Source organism: Canis lupus, chromosome 27 (genome assembly GCF_048164855.1).
Source record: "Canis lupus baileyi chromosome 27, mCanLup2.hap1, whole genome shotgun sequence".
Taxonomy (NCBI): Eukaryota; Metazoa; Chordata; class Mammalia; order Carnivora; family Canidae; genus Canis; species Canis lupus.
In genome coordinates, this window is record NC_132864.1 from 27,734,912 (window position 1) to 27,762,025 (window position 27,114).

Here is a 27,114-nt window from a genome sequence, read left to right on the forward strand (position 1 = left end):
GTGATTACTGCATGCAGGACACAGAGTCGAGGAGGAAAAGCAAAATGAGCTTAACCCCTTGAACCTGGAAGGCTGTGTGGCCTCAGGTAAGTGGCTGTGCCTCTCTGAGCTCCATTTGTATCACCCAGTGGGGGCTGGCCAGGCCAGGCCCCTTGCCGAGCATGATTGAAACTATTCATGGCCCTGGGTGGGGGAGCTGCCACCAGCTGCCCAGGTGACCTCGGCCAAGTGGCTTTAGCTCCCTGTGCCTCTATTCTGGTTCCCCCTGGGTCCCCACCATCCCTAGAAAAACAGGGTGGCCGCAGGAGGGGCAAGTTTACCCCTGTTTGCTCAAATCTCTATAAAAAGTACAAGTAGAAGAAGATGCCTCCTTGCCAGTCCACAAGCTGAGAGCTCAGATCTTTCCAAATAGGTATCCCACCAGCCACTCACCCCCTGGGCCACCTTGGCCCACAGATGACACCACCCTGAGCCTCGCTTTCTTCATCTATAGATGAGGACGGATTCTGAGGCCCTCACCTCCCTGGTGAGCACCTACTCAGCACTTGGGGTCCAGGAGGTGATCAGGAACCTTTGGCTGGATGGGTTCTGATAACAGGCAAGGGTGTTCCTCCAGACCCCACAGAAGTTCATCATTTTCAACTTCCCCTTTCTATCTATCTTGTCTTGGGAGGTACCTGAGGCTGATACTGGCTTAAACCCATTTTTCAGATGGGGAAACTAAAGTCCAGAATGAGGACTCTTGGCTGGCTAGGGGAGAACTCAGCACCGGCCTCCTCACACCACCTGTTCAAAGCCCACTGTGTCCCCGACCCTGCTGGACTGAGGCTTTCTGGGGGCCACAGAGCACGAGCAGACTTCTGGATAGGGACTCAAGCAGGCCAGGGTTCGAATCCCAGAAAATGGGGATGAGAAGGCTGAGTTGATGGTTGGTACATGGGAAGTCCCTGGGCCCATGCACAGTGAGAGGGAGGCCGTCCCAGCAGCAACGGCTTTATTTCAACCTCCTTCTTGCCCCACAAAGCCAGAAATGGGACTGGGAACCCCAAACCACCCAGAGACAAAAGTCGAGCTTCTAGCTCAGGTAGGGGAGCATCAGGGCCATTCCCTGGCCTCCCTGCATCCCAAGACCCTGACGCTGTCACTTCTAGCCTGGCAGCCTCTGCACACACAGATCTTTGTGTCACTTCCCTTAGCAAAATAAAGTGAGATGAATAACTGACACTCAATGAGCTTCGGTGGGAGCCAGAGATGCAGAAACCCGGGAGATGGGCCAGGCCTTAGGGAATAAGGTAGCAGGTGGATCGGAATCAAAACAGAAAAACTCAAGAAAACACTGTGGGATCCCAGAAGAGAGTCATGAGATGAAGAGGATGCTGGGAGCTTACTTAAAGTTTTTGTCTTTAAATGTAGCAGAGTAAGAGGTTCAGAGGACAGGGACTGGATTCTGGAAGCCCATTGCTGCTGTGCTTCTCTATAAGCCCTGGGCCCAGTGCAGTTGTTATCACAGCCACCTCACTAGTCCTCCAATGTGCCGAAGATGCTCCTACCACAGGGCCTTAGCACATGCTGTACTTGCTATCCATATATCTGCTTGGCTCGCTCTCCTACCTTCTCAGTCTCTAATCCACTCCCTCTTTGAGCATCCCTGAGCAGTCCCTTGTCCCCCTCTATTTCTATTAGTCTCCGTACCAGGGTTCACTCATGACCTGTTGTCTGTTTTGTGAGCACATCCATGAGCAGCCCCAGGGGCGTACAGCAGCTGGAGTCAGATTCTGAGCAATCAGCTCTCACCCCCAGACACAAGCATCATTCTCCACCCGTTAACCTCAATAGCAGCCAAAGATGAAGAGGTCATCGGGCAGGAATGAGGAACCAGCAACAGCTCCTTTTATCCAACCCCTACCTCGTGAGGTCCTACTGTGTGCCAGGCCCCAAGCTGGCTGCTGTGGATACAGAACAAACCATGCCTGGAGAGGAGCTGCCCTCCCTCCCAGCCACCCTGGAGCCAAATCTCAGGACAGGGGACAATGGGAGGCGGCAGAGAGGCAGGGTGTTTGCTCCGGGCTCCCTTGCTGACTGCTGCATGACCTTCATCCAGATGCCGGATGTTCAGAGCAACTGTTTCTTACACGTAAAATGGAGAGATTGAGCAACATTTCTGGGAAGTCTGAGGCATGGTGACACATGAGGTGTGCAAAGGCAGCCTTGAGCAATTCCCAGTCTCCCAGCATTGAAGTCACTCCTTTTTCAACCCCGCAAAACCTTTCTACTGCTACAAGGAGAAAGTGTCTGCTCGGTGCTACTCGGTCTTTAACGCTTCTCTCAAACAGGTCAACCTTGTTTTCCAACAGACAGAAAGTCTCGGGCTGGGAGCTTCCATCAGGCAATGGCAGCATTGTCATGCAAGGTGTTTATTTTAGGATCAGGGTAGGACACATTGGTACCTTTCCTCCAGATTCCCTCTGTTCTATTCTATTCTTTGGAGGGAACGCACCAAAACCGCCATGTGACCCCAGCTTAAAATGCATCCAAGAGGCAAAACAGAGTACAAAAGCAGACCCCCACACACACAGTCAAATGATTTCCACCAAGAATGGCTAAGCAATCTCCTTTCTAACAAGGGACTAGAAAGCCTCTTGAACTGCTGGCGCAGAACACCTAGACATTCTAGAAACAAGGAATCCTTACCTTTGCCTTAAACCTAAATCAAAATGTATTGTCAGAAGTTAAACATAAAACCATCAAGCTACTAGGAGCAAGCCTGACCCTAGGGAGGATGCATCTCTTGCCATAAAAGAAACTTGATAAAAGGGACTATGAAATTTTTTGAAATTTTAAAATCTTTGCATTTCAAAAGATCATGACAAAAAGCCACAGTCTGAGAGAAAATTTTTGCAGCAGGTAGAGAAGGGGCTTGTATTAGGCAATGATAAAAGACAAGCAACCAAACTAAAAAAGGGGGGGGGGCAAAAGAATTTAACAGACACTTTACGAGAGAAGGCATACAGATAGCAAATATACTCAACATCATTAGGGAAATAAACATCACAGCCACAGTGAGATGTCACTACACTCACTCTACAACGGCTAGAGTTAGAAAGAGATAAAATCTAGTGTTGGCAAGGATACGAAGAGGAACTGGAACTCCCATACATGGCCATTGGGAAGTAGCACAATTTTGAAAAATGGTTTGGCAGTTTCTTTTCTCTCTCTCTCTTTTTCTTTCTTTCTTTCTTTCTTTCTTTCTTTCTTTCTTTCTTTCTTCAGAGGGAGTGAGAGAAGGAGGGGAAGGAGCAGAGGGAGAAGGAGAGAGAATCTTAAGCAGGCTCCACACCCAGCGTGGAGCCCCATGTGGGGCTTCATCTCACAGCCCTGAGACGAAATCAAGAGTCAGGTGCTTAACTGACTGAGCCACCCAGGCTCCCTGGTTTGGCAGTTTCTTAAGTAGGGAAACATACACCTGCTATGCGACCCGGCCATTCAAAAAAAAAAAAAATTGAGAGCCTAAGACCACACAAGAGTTTGTACACAAATGTTCATGGTACTTCAACTCCTAGTAACCAAAAGTGGAAATAAATGTATATCAACAGGTAAATGAATAAACAGACTGTGGTATGTCCACAGGAGGAAATGCTTTTTAGTGATACAGAGGAAGGGATTCCTGACTCATGCTTCCATTTTTTTTAAAGATTTATTTATTTTATTTTATTTATTTATGATAGACATAGAGAGAGAGAGAGAGAGGCAGAGACACAGGAGGAGGGAGAAGCAGGCTCCATGCAGGGAGCTCAACGTGGGACTCAATCCCAGGACTCCAGGATTGTGCCCTGGGCCAAAGGCAGGCGCTAAACCGCTGAGTCACCCAGGGATCCCCTTGTGCTTCCATTTATAGGACATCAGGATGTAAGGACGAGCAAAGCTAATCAATGGTAATAGAAGCCCAGTGGGTTGTTGCTTGAGGGGTGGGCTGTTGACTGAAAAGGGCAGGAGGAAACCTTCTGGGAAGTGTGTCCTGTTGTATGATCTTGGTTTGGGTTACACAAGTGTAGCCATATGTAAAAATGCCCCAAATTGAACACTTAAGACCCTTGGGTTTCATTGTGTATAGATCACACCTTAATTTTTAAAATGTGATAAAGGGGAGTGGGGAACAATGGGTTAAATAGACAAACAAAAAATCCCTTCCCAAGATGGTAAAATGGCACAACTGCTCAGAAAACAGTCTGGATGGGATGCCTGCATGGCTCAGCGGTTGACCATCTGCCTTTGGTTCAGGACATGATCCTGGGTCCTGAAATTGAGTCCCACATCAGGCTTCCTGCAGGGAGCCCGCTTCTCCCTCTGCCTGTGTCTCTGTATCTCTGTGTGTGTCTCTCTCATGAATAAATAAAATCTTTAAAAAAAGAAAACAGTCTGGTGGTCCCTCACAAAGTCAAACGTGGGGTTACCATACAACCGGGTGATTCCACTCCTAGGTGTACACCCAAGAGGTTTGAAAACAATGTGTTCACAGAGAAACTTTCCCCTGAATGTTCACAGCAATATTATATAATAGCCAAGACATGTGGACATCCCTAATGTGCATCAACTGGAGACTAGAGGACAATGTGGTATATTCATAAGCAGAATGCTATTTAGTCATTAAAAAGGAGCGAACTTGAAAACCTCAGGCTAAGGGGAAGACGCCAGCCCAAGGGACTGCAGGTTGTACCATTCCGTTTACATGAAATGTCCAGAATAGGCGAGGCCATAGACACAGCAAGTAAATTAGTGGTTACCAGGGGCTGGAAGGAGGGGTGGTAATTGGAATTTAATGAGCATGAGTACAGTGTTCATTTTTCGGGTGATAAGAATGTTCTAGAAGTGGATAGCAAGGAGCGTCGTGCAACACTATAAATATACCAAAAACCACTGGATTCTACACTTTAAAATCACTTAAACGGTGAGTTTTGTGTTAGGAAAATTTTACCTTAATAAGAAACTTTTTTCCAAGGTTCCTGGGGCACCTCGTTGGGCCGTGTGACAATTGCAGGATTTGGTACCCACAATCACGTCCACCCCAGGCCAGCCCAGTCCGGGGGCCAAAGCTTGGCACCTCCACACCCTCTATCTCTGCTACAACACAGTCCTGGTGCTCGGGGTGGGATCCTTCCTGCCCATCCCCTTGTCAGTTAGGGAAACACACGGTTCACTCTGCCCTTGGAATCTTTTTCCAATTTTTTTAAAGTGAAAGGGTGATGGGGCCTCTGGGGGACTCAGGGGTTGAGCGTCTGCCTTTGGCTCAGGTCTTGATCCCGGGGTCCCGGGATGGAGTCCCACATCGGGCTCCCTGCATGGAGCCTGCTTCTCCCTCTGCCTGTGTGAGTGTCTCTCTCTGTGTGTCTCTTATGAATAAATAAATAAAACCTTTAAAGAGAGAGAGAAAAGGTGATGGGACGTCCTTCTTTGCACTTCCCCCTAGCTCTGGAAGAGCAGAGGGTCCACCTGATGCCTCCTCTGTCCCCTCATCAGAGATGGGTGGAGGAGGTAGTTGGTGGAACATTCAGGTAAAATGGTATCTCTCTGTCAATACAAAAAGAGCAACCTGCAACCTGCACCCTACCCTGGCGTCCTACCCAGGCCCTCCCTGAGACCAACATGCACCCCCATGTGGCAGCCCCCAAGGCACAGGTTCCCACCTACTCTCAACAGCGTGCCGGTCCCTGGCTCTCTGGTTCTTGGGCCCTCTGTGACACTCCCTCATTCATTTCACACTGACCTGAAGTCTCCCAAACGCCTGTATCCAAAGTTCATCATTCTGTCATTTCTCTTCCCTTCCCTGGGTACTGAACGTGATCATATACCACTGTCACTTTGAGCAGGAGACCTTTAAAGGTTAGAGAGATTTTTAAGCTTCTCCAAATTAAAGTGGATATACAGGCCTGTCCTTAAAACTTCATATTCTGACAAATATGCCTTTGCATGTATAAAGAAACCTTTAAAAGCTGGAGAGAAGAAGTACAACGAAATTTCTGCCAAATCAGGGTCAATTTATATGCTGGGACAAATAAGATGAACTCCTATTCATCCTTCAAAACCCCATCTGGATATAACCTACTGAAGAAAATCTGCCATAAGCCCCTTATATGAGATTCAAGAATCTCAGATTAACATTCATCCCTTGTACTGCCATGGGTTATTGGGCATATTCCCCTCATTTTTAACTGTCAATTTACTTGTCTATTTCTTCACCCCCAAACCCTGTTTTGTAAACTAATGTTTTGTAATGACCTAGAGTCTGAGGCTGCAGGTACCAGCATGAAGCTGTTGCCCAAAGGGTGGCAGAGCTTTTACAGGGCCTGGGACAGGGTTGGTATTCACAGTAACCTGCAAGCTAGATGTTATTTGCTCCATTTAAAAAAAAAAAAAAAGACTGATTGATTGATTGATTTGAGATGAGGAGGAGCAGAAGGAGTGGGAGAGAAAGAATCTCAAGCAGAGTCCCTGCTAAGAAGGGAGCCCCATGCAGGACTCGATCCCATGACCCTGAGATCCCACGATGACCTGAGCCAAAATCAAGAGTTGGATGCTTAACCGACTGAGCCACCCAGGTGCCCTTCTGTGCTCCATTTTTGAGACAAGAAAATAGAGACCAGCTTTAAACCACTTGCCCAGAGCCCATGGTTGTAAGCAGAGGAAGCAGCATCCGACCCAGGACAGCGCAATCCCAAAATGCTGTCAGTTGAGCCACGCTCTGAGAATGATGCCATGCTAGCAATTTATTCACACGGAGCCCTCCCACCTGCTGGGTCCACCTGGGTTGTCCCCTGGAACCCCAAGTTCAACCCATTTCATAGATGAGAGAGAGGAGGAAGTGAGAGGCTACATAGGTAATTTGCAGGTTACAAAGCTTACCGGGATCTGAATTCAGTGCTGGAACCCAAAAGAAGAACCACAGTATGACCACCTGGGGGAGGGTCTCTCCTCACCCCCTCCCTCCTGCACCAATCAGATACCAGTGGTCCTCAGTCCCAGGAGGGTCATGCCTCCTGGGGGACACAAGGCAATGTTTAGGGATGTTTTGGTTGTCACAGGCAAGGGGAAGGGAAGGGGTGCTAACACCCTACAGTATAGGGGACAGACTCCACCAGAAAGGACTATCCAGCCCAAATGTCAGTAGCGTCCAGGATGAGAAACTCTGAGATGACCCAACTTAGAACAGCATCAATACACACAGGTGCAGGTGCACACACATGCAAAGTACAGCCTCCAGACCTGCACTCCCATCTCCCCGCTGCCCCGTGGGATTCCGAACAGACCTATGGAAAAAGAGGGGGGTGGGAAAAAAATAAAGCAAGCCCCACCCACAAATGTACCACAGTCACCATTAACGTCATATTTATTGTTATTTAGCTGCTCAGGAAAACATATACAGGTATATACAATATGCATGAATACAGAAGACTGCACTTTACATATTTTTTTAAAAAAGAAAGAAAAAAATAACACTCAATTTCATGAGCTATTGTCACAGTCTTCCAACCAAGCATTTCAGAAATGAATTTCTTTTAAGAGTCAAAAAAGATTACAGGATTGCCTAACACACAGCAGAGTTAAGATTTCATATTTTACATGTGCAATAACGTTTTCGTTTTCTTTCCCAAAAAAGTTTGCTATGCAGTACCGATTACCAGTGTTTGGAGTCTCGTGAGTTGGGTGTGTTTTTAATTTGCCTTTATTCTTTCCATTAAACCAAATTTAATGAAATAACATCCTTTTGCTTAAGGCTATTTTTAAAGCTGTTCCATTCTAGGGTCGTGGGGAGCGAGAAAGTTTCAAACTTCAGGGGTTTCCGACGATGCTAGGACCTCGAGCTGATGGCCAGGTGCTAATGAACTCAACGCAGGGAAAGTCAAAGACAGAAGTCAAGACGCTTGGCTCCCCGGCCTTAAGCAATTAAGGAGAAATCATTCCTGTTTAAAAAATAAAGTGATAAAGCTCTCAAACAGCTGTACATTGTGGAGTCAGAGGGGGGCGTGGGCTTTCGCTCAGACTATATGGCTGATTCTCCTGCAGCCCGTGGCAGGAGGGACCATTTTCTTTTTCTTTCCTCTGGTGGCAGAACTTGGGGACCGAGTCCGTTCACACCTTCTCACTGCGGACCAATTCGCACCACCTGCTTCGCCTGCCTTCTGGGGGCTGGAGGCCTGGGCCGGGCCCCGAGCAAGGACTGTCCAGTCTCGGACCCGAGCCAAAAGGGCCCCCGCAGGAAAGAAGAGGGAGGGGAAAGAGCGAGATTTTTCAGGACACTCTTCCCCCTTTGCTGAAAAGTTCTTTGAAATAAACAATGTGGGTGTTGTATGGTGAATCCAAAGCCTTCAGATCACTTGCAAAAAAAAAAAAAAAAAAAGAAAGAAAAAGAAAAGAAAAGAAAGAAAAGGAAAGAAAAGAAAAGAAAAGAAACAAAGAAAGAAAAAGAAAAATAGGTCTAGAAACTCTCGGGACCTGGGGACAGCGGGGAGGGGGCGCAAGACTTGCAATTTAACAAAAATAGAAGTAAATGGGGGAGTTATTGATTTGGGTGAAGGGCTGTCCGTCACTGTCACTTGTCTGATCCACCCTGGAATCTGTGTGCCCCTCAGGACCCCCCACCCGAGTCATACAAGCCTTTTGGAGGCGTCCACAGCCCTCAAGGTGCCCGCCCCGCCGCCGACCCTGGGCTTCCAAGGCCTGCCAAGCCAGGTTCTCGACGGGGTCCTGCTGCCCCCCATCTCTGCTAAGAGGTCATTCCTTGGCGAGATGCTTGGGACACGGCTCTGGTTTTGCAACAAGGTGAGATTAAATCAAAAGGTGGGTGGGGGGTTTTCTGGGTTTCAGAAAAAAGGCAGAGGAGTCAAAAGTCCTTGGTTCTGTCCATTGTTTCCTTCCAGTGCCCACCGCACCCCCTGACCGGGAGCCTGCAAGGAAATATACCCAGGTTCAGAGAAGGGGGGCTCCGCAGGCTGGGCCTGGGGGCTCCTTCACTGAATGAGCCCCTGGGAAAAGTGCTGGCAAGAGCCCTTCCAGGGATGGGGGGGTGGGTCGGTTGCCCAGGTTGGATGGTGCAGGGCTGGGGCAGGGGTGGAAATAGATGGGAAGCGGGGACAGAATGGGAGAGGCTGGGTACATACACGCTGTCCCACCTCCTTCCTCCCGTGAGGCCTGGCTGGAACAGCTGTGGGCAAAGGTCAAGGGCTGAGAGTTGATCCTCCCCCAACCTGGGCACCCAAGACCCAGCCAGCCCGGCTGCAGCAGGGCAGGAGCCAGGAGCCCCCCAGAGCCTCTGCAAGCTGGAAGGGCACCATCCCCCACGCACACCAGGGCTGCTTAGCATAGCGTGAAAATTCAGAGCCTGGGCGTTTGCACAGAGGCCCAGAAAAGGAGAGAAAACACCACTGTCGAACATTCTGACTCCTTCCCACTGAGCGGGCTGGACACGTCATCACCTCCATTGCAGAGAGGACAGCTTCCAGCAGAAGACAGAGCGGAGCTGAAGGCTGAGCGTGTGTTTGCAGGAACGAAAATATATATCTCTCTATTTTCTCAGGGAACAGACAAAACAAAATCCCAGGCGAAATACCTAAGGGGGGCATTAGTTGTTTGGCTCCTGCCTGACTTGATGACAGTTGGGTGTCAATATATAATATCGTGATGACAATTTGACTTTCACCCGGCAATATTCCAGAACTACTATTCTCCAGGATTTCCATTTTAATAAGCAGTGAACAAAGCAAAAAAGGAGAGAGGGAAAAAAAAAAAAAAAGACGGGGGGAAGGGGCAGAGGAATGAAAATAAAAGAGAATAAAAAAAGAAAGTAACTCTTGTCTTATTACGAAATAACAATGCTTGGACATACAGCAGCATGAAAATAAAACAAGGAAAGAGGTCATCTAAAAAAAAAAAAACGTATGCCAAGGTTACAGAAAAACGGGAATTATCTAGCAGGAAAAAGGCTGAAGCAAAAGTTTGCTAACTGCAAAAGGGTTAACACTGGTAACATACTGTGGCAGACGAGTTTTCTTTTTTAAAAAAATTTTTTGAGGTTTTTTTTTTTCCCTTTAAATTAACCCTTTCCGGTCCATATGCCACTAAGCAGGTACCAACCTAGAAAAAAAATCATCCACTCAGCAATAGTGGCCCTTTCAAATTACCAGGAGGGTGGGGGTCAGGGGGAGGAGGGGTTCAGGGCAGGGGTGGGGGGAGAGGGAAGGGGAAGGGGGGAGAGGGGAGGAAAGGGCCTGGTGGGGGAGGGGCGTTCTTGTCAATTCAAGTTAGGGCGGCCACAAATGTCCCGAATCTGTTGGAAATGTCGGAGTGCAGGGACCGCCAGGTGGGCACGGAGGCTCGGGCCTTGGCGTCGCCCACGTCGTCTGTGCAGTGGACAGACAGGCACTGCAAGTGGCTGCCCGGCTGGGTGGCTGAGGCCTTATTTGCAGGGAGGTCGTGGGCTGTGGAGAAAAAAGGAAGAGATTAGTTAGCAGCAGGCTCAGCCCCGCGGAGGCCCTAAGGGGGGCGGAGTGGGAGAGGCAGGGGAACGGAGGCGCCGTCCACGCCCTCTTTTCATGCCCCAGGACGGTCTGTGGAGATCTAGATACTTCGGTTCAAATCCCCCTGCCGTTGCCTCTGATGTGGCTGTGAGACCTCAGCCAAGGGTAAGGCCCCAGCTCACATGTCAGGTTCTCCCCCCTCAGGAAATGGGAGAATTGGGCCGGGTTGGCCCATCTCTCTGATGGACTAGAGCTCCCAAAAGATTGCCTGGATGTGAAATAAGTTGGGAAGGCTTCCTGGAGGAGGGGCATCTAAACTGGGCATTGAAGCATATGTAGGAGTTTGCCAGATGTAATTGAAGGGCAGAGGGGAGGAGTGTCTGGGTGTAGGGCACAGCCCATCCTCTTGTCATCCTCTGGACAGACATTTGCTAGAGGCCTATTATGTGCTGGGAACTTCCTAAAACAGTACCACACTACTCGATAACGATAAGGAGCCCAGACCCCCCAACCAGACCAGTGCCCTTTGCCCATTTCCAGCTGCTTTACCAAGGGACTTTCGGTGATGGGGGTGAGGGAGTTCCTTTCCTCCTCTATACCCTCAATGAAAATCCCTTCCATTTCCTGCTCACAGCACCAGAAACCCCAAAGATCACAGTGATGTCTGAGTTAGACTTGAGGGGAAAGGAAGTCTGGCAGCCACTCACACCTTAGTATGAAGTACACTCAAAGAGAGTAAGAGCTGGGAGTTCTGAGGCAGGAAAGGAATGGCAGAGACATTTCAGGGGGCTGCTAGTTTATTGCTGCCAAGTGACCAATGGTTCTGTTCTCAGACCTACTCTATGTCCATGAGTATTCTCATCCTTCCTCCTTTTTGGAGCCTGACTCAAGAGAGGAGAGGTGACCTGCCCAAGGTCACACACCCAGGAAGGGGCAGAGCTGGGCTTGAACATGGACCTAAGGTCAGTTTCTAACTCCAAAGAAGTGAGAAAAGCTGGCATTGGGGGTGGGGGCCCAGCTCCGGCTGAGGGAGCACACCCAGATACTGAACTCCATGACCGGCCCGCCCTCCTCAGCAGGGCCAGGTGCCAGGCAGGAGTTCCCCGCCCATCCCTCCCTCTGGGATGAAGGGGGAGGCCTCCCCCCCGCCCCCCCCCCCCCCCCCCCCGGAGCTGAGCCACCGCCTGCAGAGAAAATCCTCCCGAAGGATGGGCCAGGCCGTGTGACTAACGCAGCTCCCACCCTGGAACCCCAGGGACACCCGGCTGAGGACCTGTGTGCCCAGAGCAGCTGGGGCGGGGGGCGGAGATTCTCTCCCTTGCTTCTTCCCTCAGTCACCCAATGAATAAGCCCTACTAGGTGAGTCCCTACTACGTGCCAGGAGGGGCTCTAGCCCTGCAGATCCAGCGGGAAGTACGGCAGGTGCCCCCTTCGTCCTCCTCCTGGAGTGGACAGTGAAGCCAGGAGACAGCGTCACACCGGTCATTCTGGAGTCACAGACCCCACGGAGCTTGAATCCCAATCCCAGGCCCACCATTGCGTGGCACGGGGTCTGCCATTTGCCCTCGCTCTGAGCTTCAGTTCCTCGTTGCTAAAGTGGGGGTGACGTCCTCTCCCCCAGGCCTTATAATAGCCTGGCATACAGAGAGATCCCCCAACGGGGCTGTGGGCGCTGTCATTAGTCTCCGGAGAGGTCAAGAGGCGAGGGGTCCTTGCAGCCATTTATTTAGAGACCCCCCCCCAAGCCTCGTCCCCTCCTTGGGACTGGCCAGGTAGGCACGTTCCTGCCTAAGAGACTGGAGTCTGTGCTCCCATTGCACGGAAGGGAAAGCTGAAGTTTCAAAGCCGGTTAGCAGCGGTGGCGCTGGGATGCTGCTAGTGCCACACCCAGGGCCTCCCGGGGAGAAGGTACCCCAGGAAGCTAGGGGCCTCAGATTCAGCCCCCACATTGCTGCTCTTGAGCCCAGGCTTGCCTTGTTCCCAGTGACACCCCACTCCCTAATCTCCCCAGAAGGAATCTTGTTCCAAGCATTGTGAGATCCGGATTGGGGAAGCGGAACACCTGCCACAGAGAGGATTCTAAGAAGGGTTCCTTACTTCACTTTACCGCATTATCTCACGGAGCAGACGCACAACGCTGTGTCCATCTTATGGACAGGAAACCGAGGCCCCTTGCCAAAGTTTGCACAGCTAAAGAAAGACAAGACCCAGGCCCCAACTCCTGACCCCTGGCTCCCTTGCTCTGAGGCTGCAGCGCCAGGGAGGGGAGGAAAGTTGGCATTTCCCAAGTTCTGTGCTCAGAAAGAGGAGGCCTAGGGACACTTCTGGGAGCTGGGTTTGCTGAGTGATGTTTCCAGACTGATCCAAAAGGGCCAAATGTCCTCAAGATGCCATATTCCCAAATTATAGACGACTCCTGAGCATGCCGTGTGCCAACACCAGAGGCAGCTGCTCTTCTTGCCCAGGGAGGACTTAATCAGGGCACGCCAGGCACACAGCTAACATGCCCGTGTGTTATCTCACTGCATCCCCCCGCAAGCCCAGCAGCTGGGTGCCCCTCCTCCTCAGGTGAGAAGGGGCACCTGGGGCTCAGAGAGGGTGAGGGGTTTGCCCAACGTCACAGAGGATGGGTACAGGATTCCCCAGCCTCTGCCTGGGATGAGCCAGAGACCCTGGTATCCACGGGGAATATTTTTAAGAGAGAATATTACCCTTCAGTTCCTGACAACCCAAGCATGACCAAACTCATCCTCCCGCCAGATTCATTCCAGCTGGGGGGACCCAACACGCCCTAGGACCGCAGCTCCTCCCGGGGCTGCCGAGCGGCTGTGAATAAATCAGTCCCATGGAAGCCGCCTCAAGTCAGGGCCTGCCCCTGCTCCAGAGAGGCCCTCAGTCCCTGCTCCCGGGATGGGAGGGCGGCATGCTGGCCCCCCATGCCAGGACCCAGAGATAAAACCATCCCTCGCCGAGCTCCCAGGATTGGGGGGAGACCCTGGAACTAGTGCACCAGCGACACCGACGCAGATTGCCACATTTTCCAGTGAGTGGCCGGCCTCCCCCGTCAGACTGTGGCTGCAGCGGGGAGGGCAGGTTTGTCTGTTTGCCACGGCTCCCTGCACACGGGAGGCACTCACTTGGGGCCTGTGGGCTGTGGAGGGACCTTCGTCCCTATTTGACAGATGGGAAGACTGAGGCCCTCGGGGGCCCTCTCCTTTTAGGCCAGGATTCTCAGAATGTCAGACAGAGGTGGGAACCTGGTACCCCCCAGACCTGGGCAGCTGCCCCTCAACACCATCTGCAACTTGGAGACAGGGATTCCTGGCAGGCTCATCTCTGAGCAGCTTGGGGGGGACCAGATGAGAGAAAGAAGCGATGACAATGTGCATGTGGGGGGATCAGTCCCTGAGGCAGGGTGTCTGCAACTCAAAACCTATCACCTGGAATGGGCCTCACCCACTCACCCCATGCAGACAGCACAGGGGCTTCCGGTTCCCGGGACCCAATGTCACACCTGCCCTGCAAGGAAGGGCTCTGGGGCCAGTTTTGAAGGACACTCCCCTACGGGCCAGGACAGACCATCTGAGTCCCCACGCACAGGGGCAGGGCCCGGAGAGGGGCTGCCCGGCCCCTCCTGCCCGCTTTTTGCATGTGCACGAACAAGTCGTGGCTGACGTGTCCAGCACCCCAGCACGTCCCCAGCACCCCTCCCGTACCCACACAGCACGCCAGCGACTCGGTCACGTCTGCCACCAGCTTGGCACCGCAGTGTGGAGGTACCGGCTGCCTCCTGCTCCCCCCGCGGTGACCGCGAGACCTGCGTGGATCAGCCCACGACAGGGACAGTCCATCCCACGCAAGGGACGAGAGAGGACCTCGGGGCCGTGCCAGGAAAGCCACCGCACGAGTAACAAACGAGATGCTGCTGCTCTTCCCGGGTTCAACCGTGACAGCGCCTACCATTTGCGGAGCACGGGGACTTTCTGCGAACATCACCTCAGCTCCCAGAACCTCAGCCCTAGAAAATGGGGGAGATAATAGGACCAGCCGTCCTGGAGGCGGTTAGGAGGATTAAATGAAATGATCCATGTAAAGGGCTTAGCCTGCTGCCTGGCGCAGAGCAGCTCCCGCCCCGCGGTCCAGAGCGCACACCCGCGCGGCCAGCCCGGGGCCCCCATCGCCAGCCACAACCGGGGTGAAGCGAGAAAGGGACAGACATGCATGTGTCTACCTGGGGGACACCTCGTGCTTAATTTCAGTTCTGGAGATGCCGCCCACGGAGGGGGCCGAGTGTTCTTTCTTTTTTAAAGTCAGCGAAACAGGCCCCGTCACCACCTTGCTCTGCACTCAGTGTCCCTGGGACTGGGTTCTGATTTGGGTGAAACACGTGTTCGGGAGTCACGAGCTTGGTGGGGGCGGCCGCCACCCCCGCCCCTGGCAGCACCGCACTGCTGTGTCCTTGAACCCTCAGGAAGGGGACCTGCACCTGGCCACCTCCAGTCCTTCACCCACCCCCACCCCCTGCTCACCACAGGGAAGGCCAGAGGCACGGGGCCCGTGGGGGTCAGGTGGCCTCCAGCTGGCGCCCAGGTCAAGGGCCCTGGCTGCTAATCCAGGCTGTGGCCTGCGCAAGGTGTTCACCTGTACTGTAAAATAGGAACCACGTTCACAGGCTGCTGGGAGGGTCCATCGAGGTAACGCAGGTAAAGCGTCTAGCACGTGATGAGCCTCCCGAAGCGGTTAGCTGCTGTTCGGGTTGTTACCCTCCTGGTCTTCAACAGCGCAGTCGGAGCTAACACCGCCCCGTGCCAGCAGGGGAGCCCCGCCGGGCGACAGCCCCTTGGTCTCCGCGGGTGCCAGGGGCCGGCCCACCAAGGTGGGGTGCGGAGGGGGCACCCAGGCACAGCAGGTAAATTAGAATTCCGTGCGTATTTTTAACTCAAAGCTTATGTAAGGAGCAGTGTGGGCCCCTGAGCACAATAGCAAATGACTCTCGCCCGACTCACCCTCGCCGGATTCCAACAAAGGGAAGTGTATTTTGGTTTTTCCTTTATTTGGACCTGGCAGGGGGAGACGCTGGTGTCTGACAGCTGCCACTCAGCTGGGGGGGAGGGGGGGGCTGGGCCATTGAGGCTGGAAGCAGAAGCAGGCCTGGGAGCCACCGGGTGGGGTCACACCCTCCTGGAGAGTCAGGCCTACGGCCCGGGAGTCCTACAGGCCCCCAGACACATCCCTGAGTCTCCCAGCTCCTGTTCCTCGTCCCCCCGAGAAAGGCCAGGCCATGGCACCCAGACTCACTCTAGGCCTCGAACATCACTCTTCTCTCTCACATGGGCCTCACTCAGAGTCCAGGCACCAGGGAAGGAAGAGGCTGCCTCCAAAATCCACCTGCTTCTCTCCTGCCCCACTGCCTCCACCCTGGTCCTGGCCCCCACTGCTCCCGCCTACAGCAGCCACGTGCTGCTTTCTGATTCCACGCTGGTCCCCAAGCCCCTCTCCCCCTGAGTCAGGTGACTCTCCTGAAGCACCAACCAGAGCAGACCTCACCCCTGCTTAAACTTCCATGGCTCCCCAGTGCTCCCAAGATAAAGTTCCCAGCTTCGTACAACCTGGCCTGCCCCGCTCTTGGGCCTCCAGGCTCACCGCTCCATGAGCCAGCTACACAGTCTCTCGACAAGGCCCTGATCCTCCCCGCCTCCACACCCCTGCTCCTGACGCTTCTGCTGCCTAGAACACCCTCCCCTCCTCACTCCTGCTGACTCCCACCATCCACCAGGCTGTCAGCCACGTGGCATACTTCCTCCGACGCCCCTACTCTGAGGTATGTGACCCCTCTCCCTGCTCACAGAGGCCACCCCTGCCCCCAGCCACCAAAATGGCAATGAAGTGCCAGTGACCTCCTAGCTAGCTGCGGGGAAGCACTGACACATGTCACCCTGGCAGAGGGGGGAGTCCTGAATTCGGGTCCCTTCGACAATAAGCTAGCTGCAAAAGATGAAAAACATTATGGGGGGGGGGGACTTTGGAGTCAGACGACACTGGCACTTCCCCAGCAGGTCAAGTCCAATCACTGTCCCTCTCTGGGCCTCAGCTTCCTACCCCGTGAACCTGAACCAGGACAGCACCCAGCTCCTTGCAGAGTCCCACCAGGTTCTATGGTGCCTGGCGCATCATGGCAGGGGCACGGCCACCAGCTATCACGGCAGACAAAAGTCACAGGAGAGTCCTGCCGGGCGGTAAGCAAAGTCACAAGAATTTTTAAGGCAATTGAAAGGCCCATCTCCAAAAACCCATCGCTGGGGGCATGGGGGACCCAACCCCACTGGAAATGATCCCCACCAGCCAACTGGAATCCTTCTGCAGAGCCCCACCACCCCAAAGCAGACCCCTCCTCAGCTGGCTGTCCATATCAGGTCCCAGGCCACGTCCCCTCCCTCCAGGGAGGTGCACAGGGGACTCACCCCCGCCCCGGGCTCAGGGCGGGAACAGCACATCTAAGCCAGACAGTGGGCTACACAAAGTGGGTCTATAGAGCCACCAAGGAAGCAGGGAAACAGCACCCCAGACCCACACACACATCCCTTCCCCACACTCTGGGGGAGCCCCAGCTCTGTGCTCTCAGAAGCCTAGACTCCAATCCCACCCTGGTCTCCATCTCACCAGCTCCACGACCTGAGGCAAGCTCAACTCGCTGAGCCTGTTTCCCCGTACCCCTCCGAGGAGCCTGGCCTGGGCACCCTGAGGGGAGACACACCCTTGAGGATCCCAGAGGTCTCTCTGGTCCCTGGCACACAGCAGGCACCTGATGAGGATTTGCTCAGTATTTTATTTGGTTTTTAATTTTTTTTATTTTTAAATATTTCATTTTTAAGCAATCTTTTAAGCAGAGCTGAAACCTACAACCCTGAGATCAAGAGTCGCATGCTCCACCAACTGGGCCAGCCAGGCCGTCCCCAGGATTTGTGAAATATTTTAAAGAATGACTCACGTGCTCATCCCAGGTCTTCACCCGCTTGCTGTGTGACCTTGGGCAAGCCACTCCCCCTCGCTGGGCCTATTTGGTCCTCTCTGAAATAACTGGTGGTGGGGAAATATACAACCTCCCCGACTCTTTCCATTCCTTTGGGGAAATTAGATTTTACATTTAATGCAGGAGCCCTCCCCAAGCGAGGGACACTAAGATACCCTAGCCTAAGTAAGCCCCAGGAGCCGGCTCCCACGGCCCCAGGGATCACGGAGTGAGGGCTGACAGCTGGCAGCCTGAGTGACACTCCATCCGGGTACCTCCCAGAGGCCAAGGGACCAGCCCTCCTCAGCCCAGCCCTCTGCCTGCGTCCCCACCCTTCAAGGACAACTTCTAGCAGTGGTATCACTGTGACAAATGAGGAAAGGAAAAAGGAAAAGGAGCCCCGTCCCTACTCCTGTCAGCCCCTGGGATGTTAAGCATGAGCACTGACCTCAGGCTCCCTACGGGCCGGGCCCCAGCCTATCTCACTGGCTGACAACACCTGGGGAGAGAGAGGATCTGACACTCCAGCCCATCTCATGGGGGGGGAACACTGAGGCCCAGAGAGGGGACATCACTGACCTACAGTCACACAGCTAGCCAGCGGCACTCCTAGGCTGGCCTGATGCCAGAGGGTGTGGGTTTATCAAAGTCACATGAGAAAGTAAAATATCACGACCAAAGAGGCAGGCTACCTCTCCCCCCACCCTCGTTCTCTCTCTCCATCTCTCTGTCATCACCCTCCCCAATTCTTTCTCAATGTCTCTGTTGTCTCTCTGTCTCTCCCCCTCAACTCCACACCCTGTTGCCCCTCGCTTCCCTGTCTCCCCCTGAAACCAATGCTCATTTTTTGGGGAAGGGCCCTGATGCTCACAGATGGGATGAGAATGACCCAGGGTGACAGGACAAAATCTGAGGCCCCCGCTCAATGCCTTCTCCAGGGACAGCCCCATCTCACGGGGGGGATCCAAAGCTTGCACGGAGGGAGAAAGCCCCCCCCAGGGATCAGGAGGGACCCTGTGCGGCCCGCCCTCCCGGCCCCACGAGGGTGAGGAAGGGGCCTCGCGCCCGCCGCCGGGGCAGCCGGGTCCGCCGCGAGGCTCAGCCAGGCCCCTGGAAGCCTTGGGAAATTAATTGGAGTTGACTTGGCTGAGGGCAGCTGTCATTTAGATGGAGAACTGGCTCAGGGCTCCACTGAGGCGAAGCAGCAAGGGCATCGTGGGGACCGGGCGGCCGAGCGCCGGCGATGGGGGCGGGGGCCGGAGCCGGGGACCTTCCCGGGGCCTGGAGGAGGAGACGGGGTGACAGAGGGGGACCGGAGCCCGCGGGACGGCCGGCGCAGGCCCCTCACCCCGGCCCGAGCCTCCGATCGGGCTCCTTCTCCTGGCGCCTCGGGCCACACGGCCAGTGACCTGTGACAGATGCAGCCCCGCGCACCCCCCGGGCCACTCCCGAGCTGTGTGCTGCCGAGACATGACAGGCCGGGGTGGGGGGGCTGCAGGGCGACCCGTCGGCCTGCCCCTTCCTTCCGACAGGGCCCACAGCCGTGCGGCAAGGGTGCCAGCGCGGGAGGCCACCGCCCCGAGAGTCCAAGTGCTTTTGAGAGAGCCACCGGGAGGGCCCAGTGCTAGCGCGAGCACCAAAGGTGACCCCACACGGCAGCCGCTGTCCGCGTGTAGGATTGCTAGTGGGATCGTTACACGTGAGATCCTCCTCCCGCCCCTCTGTTTCCTCACCTCCTCGCTCATGATTCATTCCCTGTGGCATCAGACCCTGTGCTGGGTGGCCCTGGACAGGACACTGGCCCTCTCTGCATCCCAGCATCCCCACCTGTTTATGGGGGACAACCTAGCACCGGGGCAGACACCTCACTGAGCTCCCAGCACTCTGCTTGGCAGCGGTCAGCCGTTCCACAATTGTTTTATAAAATAAGACAGAGAGACACGCACATCTCTGTTGGAGTACAACTCGTTGCTCCAGCCCGCGGAAGGGAAGACGAGCTCTGGCGACGACTCGGGATTGTACAAAGTAACTTTTCAAAGTCTGATGCTTTGCGAGGCGGTTCTTGGGGACGTGTGTCCTGCTCGCCCGCCCATCTGAGGGAGCTTTGGGATTGTCCCACGAGGGGTCAGTGGGACTGCAGGTGGCCTGCTCCCCCAGGCGGTTTCCCATACCACTTCTGCATCCCCGAGGAAGGGCTCTGGAGTGGGGAGTGGTCCACTGTGGGATAGTCGTGTGCTTTGCCGCTAGAGGCTTGGGGTCAAATCCTGACCCTGTCACCGCCAGGCTGCAGGACCCCGCATCAGCTACTCTGACTCCCTGAGCCTCTATTTCCTCACCTGAAAAATGTGTTTGGTCATCCCTGCCTTGCAGACAGGGGCAGTGGACTAGTACCCAGGGGCCTGGTACCCAGGTGACCCTCCATATCCTGTTCCCAGAATGGCTTCTCCAAACCTGAGCCTTCCTGGGGCCAGCCTGTAAGAGGGGGATCTCGAGGGGCACCTGGGTGGCTCATGTGGTTAAGCCAACTCTTGACTTCGGCACAGGTCATGATCTCAAGGTGGTGAGATCGAGCCCCGCGCCCAGCTCTGCACTGGGCATGGAGTCTGCTTAAGATTCTCTATCTCCCTCTGCATCTGCCCCTCTCACCCCCACTCTCTCTCTCCCTCCCTTAAAAAAGATAAAAAGAAGGGGCCCTTAAGACTACAATAACAGCAGGGCGATGAGCCAAAGCATCCCAACTGAGCAGATGCTCCCACCAGCATGCTGGGTGCTGGACCAAGAGGTGACCCCAACACAAGGCTCCCAGCCAGCCTGCACCTCCACCCCGGAGTTTGCAGCCTGGTGGAGAGATACTCGGTAAACACGTAAGAGTAAAACAGTGCGCCGTCACTGCCACACGCAAGGCTGCCCTGTGTTGCAGACCCAGGGGACAGGTGGGGATCTGGGGCAGAATTTGCAGAGGAGAGGACATGCAAGGGGGCGGTGGGGCTTAAGGATGAATATGACGCTTGGCAGCGAGAGAAGCAAGAGGCAAGCTCCAAGCCTTTACTGTGACTGGGAAGAACAAGGAGCCAGCCCAGGGGCCCTGATTTGGGGCCAGGGGGAGAGGGAGGAGAAGGAGGCTACAAAGTTGAAATGAAGTCAGTCACGGAGGCCTCTGGAGGCCCCAGGAAGTGTTTGGCTTTGTTCCTGAGAGCAGAAGGGAGCCAAGGAAGGCTGGTGAGCAGGGGAGGGGCATCGGGAAGCTGTCAAAATGAATAAGAAGCTTGTACCTCATCCGTTCCAGCCTTGGCACAGTACACCTGATTTAGAAACACATTCCTGGGGGACAAGGGCCTTTGGGTTCCACAGCTTTAAACAAGTAGGGGGATCCGATCCCACCCCCGAAGAGAATGGTATTCTGAGTGAGCGCTGGTCTAACTGGACGGGCCATTCCTCCCCAGCGGCTTCCCCAAGAAACCCAGCTCAGGCTTGCCATGTCTCAGCTGATGGGCCCTGCAAGGGACCCCACCTCTCAATGGACGTGAACATCGTGCCCTGTCCATTTACATCAACAGATCCTCTCTGAGGATACAGGTAGGGAAACCAAGGCACAAAAACGCACGCCCCAGGATATCCAATGGCGAGCAGAAGGGTTGAGGGAAAGAAAGTTCCTTACCTCTCTGCATCTGAGTTTCCCCATGTGTTAAATGAGACCATACACCTACTGACCGGGCTGCTGGGGGAATGAATAGGGTGATACTGACAATAACACACAACAATTAGGGTTAATACCTGTCACGCGTTCATTCTTCTCTAATTCCTCACCATAGCCCCGGAGGGCAGCTTCTCGTCTCCCAGCCCCCTTTCACAGGTGAAGGACCTGCCAGGTCAGCATCCTATAGCCCGAGGGTCAAATCCGGCCCACCGTTTGTTTTTATCAATAAAGTTTTATTGGTACATAGTCACACTTGTATATTTACATTTAGTGTGTGGCTGTTTTATGTCACACAGCAGAGTTGAGTAACTGATGGAGACCGTATAAGCCACAGACCTAAAATATTTACTGTCAGGCCCTTTACAGTCAAAGTTTGCTGCCCCTGAACCTGATGCTCAGAGAGGCTGACGTCACTTGTCTAAGTAGGAAGGAGCCATCAGGCACCCAGTTGGTGCTCCATACATGCTCCCTAGGAACATGTTTATGTGTAAATGACATTGTTGATCCACACAGACTCACACAGGGGCCCTTAGGGAATCAGAAATGTCCCTCCCATTCACCGTGTCCCTGTTCTTCCTTCTCAGGCTACAGTGGAAACCTCTCTGGCTTCCTATTTAAAAATCAATAAAACATTACAATGTTGGGGGGCAGAAGGATGGGGTTGTTATTTTTTTTAAAAAATCCTTCTTAGATGTGTTTACAATGCAGCAAAAGAGAAAGGTGGCTCTTGAAGGCAGAACAAGTCAGCCACGTCAGGCCAGAGGAGATGGGTGCCCACCCCCACCGCCCCCCTGCCAGAGGTCACCCCTGCACAGACTCTGAGAACCCTGTCACAGCTCCACTCGACGAAGGACGGAATAATGGGCGAAGTGGACAGCGACAGGCAGGACACACAGGCCAAAGCAGCCGCTGGTGGGCAGGCCCGGGGTCTTCTCTCTGGCTGAGCTCATTTATTCCCTCAGCAGTCGTATCAGGGCCAAGGTCACACAGCGAGAAGGTGGAGTCAGAACTCGAACCCAGGTCTGTGTGAGTCCAGAGCCTGTATCTATCGTCTTAACCACCCTCAGCATCTGCCTGGCCTGGAGGGGAGAAAGACAGCTGGAACAGTGGAAGCTGGTCTGGGCTTGGGAGGAGCCGGTTGGTCACTCCCATCAAAACAACAGGGAACAGACCCCAGGACTGCCCGGCAGCTGGCACACGCGTCCTCAGCTCCCATCCTCCATGGGTTCCGGAAGGTCCGGCCTAGGCTTTTGAGGAGAAGCATACCTGCCACATACAACCCCAACCTGTTGTCCCTCCAGGTGGGGCCATCCGTCCCCAACTCTGGGAAACCAGGGCCCAGCTCCGCCAGAAGCTGGCTGCGTGGATCCAGGTGTATTGCTCACCCTCTCTGGGCTGCCGTCGCCTTTGTAAGTGGCAGGAGTCCCTACAGCCAAGCCTGTGACTCTGTGGCCCAAGGAGGCTGCCCAAGTACCTCCCATCCCAAATTATGCTGTGGACTGATGGGAACTGTTGGCTAAGCTGTACCTCGAGGATGGGAGAGGGGATTTGGCTCAGCCCTCCATGTCCCTCCTGGGGCTTCTGATGCCCAGAGTGAGTCTCTGGGGTTGGCTTGGGAAGGTAGGATGTGGGCTCCCAGCGGAAGGCAGGAGCCACACTCCTTCCATGGCAGAGGTCACACCGTCTGGTCCCTGCGATTTTCTGAGGAAGGCAGACCTGGGCCCTAGGAAGACGAGGCTGGCAGATACTGTAAGTTGGGGAAACTGAGGCCAGAGAGGAGTAAGTCGGGCAGAACTGTGAATAAATCAGAGAATTCTTGCCACTTGCCTAAGCCAGTGATTAATCCTCTCCTCATTCAGAAAGTTTGACAATCGGGACGCCTGGGTAGCTCAGTGGTTGAGGTCTGCCTACGGCTCAGGTCGTGATCCTGGGGTCCTGGGATCGAGTCCCACATCAAGCTCCCTGCAGGGAGCCTCCTTCTCTCTCTGCCTGTGTCTCTGCCTCTCTCTGTATGTCTCTCATGAATAAATAAATAACATCTAAAAAAAATAAAATTAAAATTAAAAAGTTTTGACAACAGAGTTTGCAGTATGCTGTCACCAAGTGGTGGCAACACTACTCCTGCCCGCTCTCCCCTCTTTCTGGACCACTGTCACTTCTTCTTTCATCTAAGCAACTCATCTCTCTCCTCCTTAAGGAGGTCTTTCCAAGGCCCTCAGTGAACTCCAATGGGCACTGTATTATAATACCTGATCCTAACCCCGACCTCTCATAATTGTCCTACTCTCTACCACAGCCCCTAGAATATGAGTTCCATGAAACTGGAGCCTCATCTCTCCTACTCGCTCCTGTGGCCCTGGCACCCGGCGCATGGTAGCCCTCAACCAGTATGTGCTGACTTGATCAGTTCCAACGGGCAGGAACAAACCCTAAATAATCACTAAAATAAGGAAGATGAAACCACATCACCTGGGCCTCCAGACAGACCTGAATAGGAATCCTTCAAGGCTTCCTGGTGCCAACGAAACAACACTTCATTAGGAGTGTGGCCTACTGACCCCATCCAAAATTTACTGAGCGGGACCACACCCCCTCACAGACTATTCTCCAGCTGTGGAGGAATGATAGGCACTTACACCCACAACCCCAACCCAGCAACACACTTCCTTCCAAGTCTGGACACTAGAATGCTCCCAATTTATTTGAGGCCCTGCTGGGGTGTGAGGAAGCCACAAAATGCAGGTGCCTTTTCCATGGGAAGAAAAATTGGGGGAAGGCGGGGGTCAGATAACAAATGCTAGAAATCTTCCTCCCAGCTAAGGAGGACGACTCAGGAAGGCTCCATTCCCAACAACACCCCCACCCAGCCCACTCCTCCTGCCTGCTGGCCCCGAGCCCCTGAACCCACTCAGACAAACCCTGAGGTGAACTTTTTAAGTTGACAGACACCAAGCATGGGAGTTGGTAAAATAACCATCCAACACTGTCACACCGTCTCTGTTTTTCCTTCTTCTTCAGGAAAGGGGACCACATTCCAGATCCTGTTCTAAAAGTTCCATGTATGGGACGCCTGGGTGGCTCAGCAGTTTAGCATCTGCCTTCGGCTCAGGGCATGGTCCCGGGGTCCTGGGATCAAGTCCCACATCAGGCTCCCCAGAGGGAGCATGCTTTTCCCTCTGCCTGTGTCTCTGCCTCTCTCTGTTTCTCATGAATAAATAAATAAAATCTTTAAAAAAAATAAAAATAAAAGTTCCACATATATCACTGCACCAGGACCTCCCAGCAACCTACACCAGGAGAGGTTGTTATTCTCCTCTTTAAAGGACACAGAAACAGGTTGAGAGCAATGGGTGACTCGCCCAACACCACACAGCTAAGGAGCAATCGAGGCAGGATGAGGTCAGGTCTGTTTCCAAAGGCTCTGCTACTTTTACTGCATGCCAGAAATAGGAGAAGAGGGAGAGAGGAGGAGAGAAAAACTAACAAAAAGATTCCTCTCTCTCCCTGCCTTCCCTCCCCGTCTGTCCACTCTGCGTCAGGAAGCACCTGCCAGTCCCTCAGGGGTGCCACAGGGTGAGGAGAAGCTAGCATTCGTGCCATCTGATAAGGGCAGCTGATCCAGGCCAGGCCTCACACACTGCAGGATGTGAGTCCTGGGGAATCAGGCCCCCAGGGAGGGGAGCGGGACAACAGGGAAAAGCCTTTACCCTCAGGTGTGCAGCTCATCCACCTGAGCTAAACTCTTGCAGAGGTGGTTTCAGGCTGCCCGGGGGCGGTGCTCTACTGCGCGTCTGTTGCTAAGCAGCAGGCTTGCACCCAACAACCTACTTGGAGTTCCCGACCTGCTTGGGATATAACAAGCCTGTGATCTTGGGGGCCCCTATAACCCATCTCGGGTCTAGGGCAGAGCTGCCCAACATGGCATCCACCAGCCACATGTGGCTTTTTAAATTTAAAAGTCCATCCCTCATTCACAACTAGCCACATACACTGCAAGGGTTCAGCAACCATCTGCGGCTCGTGGTTACTACTAGACAGTGCAGATACAGGACATCTCCATCGTCAAGGGGCGCCTGGGTGGCTCAGTGGCTGAGTGTCTGCCTTCAGCTCAGGGCATGATCCCGGGGTCTTGGGATCGAGTCCCACGTCAGGCTCCCTGCATGGAGCCTGCTTCTCTCTCTGCCTGTCTCTCTGCCTCTCTCTCTGTGTCTCTCAAGGACAAATAAATAAAATATTTCTTTTTAAAAGAAGAAAGGACACCTCCATCATTGTAGAAAGTTCTATTGGACACCACTGGTGTAGAATTATAATCTACAAGTGCCAACCTATGTCAGCGGCTGCCACGTCAACTAGTTTTCTTAGAAAAGGTGAGCTCCGTCATTTTTTAAATGGAAGGTTCCATAGATGGAGGTAAATTGGGGGCCGGAAGGAGCCACTGGAGCCATCTTTTCCAGGTTTATCAACGACCAGGGACTCCCACCAAAACGTATTTCCTCGTGAGCCCAGAGCAGAGCCCCAATCACCGACCACCCACAGCACCAGCACCCACGGAGCCCAGACTCGGCCTCAGAGTCTTTCTCAACATAATGTCTAAAGCAGCCAGAAAGAATCAATCTGGATTTGCAGCTGACACTGAAGCTATAAATCTGACCTTGTGCAAGCACAGAGATGAGGAAACTTAGGCCCAAGGAAACCAAGCGACTTGCCCACAGTCAGGCGGCAGGTCTAGGCCGGGCCAGGCCAGGGGGAAAGCTCCCGTCTCGCGCTCCTGCTCTCCCCAGCGCATCTTCCCCATTAAGGCTCTGGAGAGCAGAAGGTCACCATCCTCAAAAAATGCCTGGAGATGTAGTGTCTGAAGACAAAGAACGAAGAATGGCTTTGCTCTATCAGCGTAACAGCAATACTACCAACAGGGGGGCCTGTGTCCTGATCACCTGCTGCGCGGCCGGCCCCACAGGCCCACTCACACCAGCCCCTCCTTTATTCCCATGACAACCTGCAATGCATGATTATCTCCATTTCCCAGATGAGGGAGACTGAGAGGCCCAGGGGGACTCGCCCAAGGTCACACATTCACTCAGGGGTGAGTACAGTCTGCCACTGACAACTGGCATCAACTCCCAGGCGGGCCCGGGGCTGGGGGCCCGGCGGAGAACCAGGTGTGCCTTCAGGTCCCGCCCCTGCCTCTTCCCAGCTGTGTGACCTCAGACAAGGTGCTTTCCCTCTCTGGGCCTCGTCTGCCCGCAACGGGGGTAATAGGTCCTGCCTCGGTCAAAGAACTCAAAAAAAAAAAAAAAAAAAAAAAAAAAGTCCAGATGCCATATGAATGGTAAAAAGGTATGATCACCATCCCTTTGTCACCCATACTTCATAGCACAAAAGTGTTTCTTACTTACTCTTCCAGTTACCAGAAAAGGTATTTCGAGCCCAGGAAATAGTCACAATAACCAGTTGCAATTACTGAGCAACCCCTCCGCGCCACGCATCACAGCGGCTTTTGCACAAGAGCAAGGTTAGGTAGAAATGACGCCGAGGAAGTGGCCTGCACGGCCCAAAATATTTAGCATGTGGTCCTCTACAAGGTGTGCCGACCCCTGCACTAAGTCACCAAACGGGCAGGACTGCCCCCGTTACACAAATGAGAAAAATCGAGGCTCGGGGAAGGGAAGTGGTTCGTCCAAAGCCCCACAGCTGGGCAGAAGCTGCCGAGTGTGGATTCCGTGCCTGGAGGTGGACAGCAGGGATGTCCCGGAAAGCCTGGGGGACACGTGTCCGGCCAACCTGCGCGGAGAGGCGGGCCCAGGGCTACTTGCCGACGCTCCTCCTGGCGACGGGACATTCGCGGGCAGCTCACACCCAGCCGCCAGCAGGCCCAGCGCCCGGCCCAGTGGGCACCAACT

At 53.8% G+C, this 27,114-nt stretch overlaps 1 protein-coding gene across 1 annotated transcript in view; it reads right to left on the reverse strand.

Annotated features, from left to right (window-relative positions):
- Window positions 1–10,064: 10,064 nt before the first annotated feature.
- MN1 (MN1 proto-oncogene, transcriptional regulator) overlaps window positions 10,065–27,114 on the reverse strand; it is a 44,179-nt gene continuing 27,129 nt past the window's right edge. Inside the window, exon 2 of the mRNA XM_072803060.1 lies at window positions 10,065–10,469. Within this exon, the coding sequence (XP_072659161.1) occupies window positions 10,288–10,469 (182 nt within the window). The 3' untranslated portion in view covers window positions 10,065–10,287. The remainder of the gene's footprint in view (window positions 10,470–27,114) is intronic.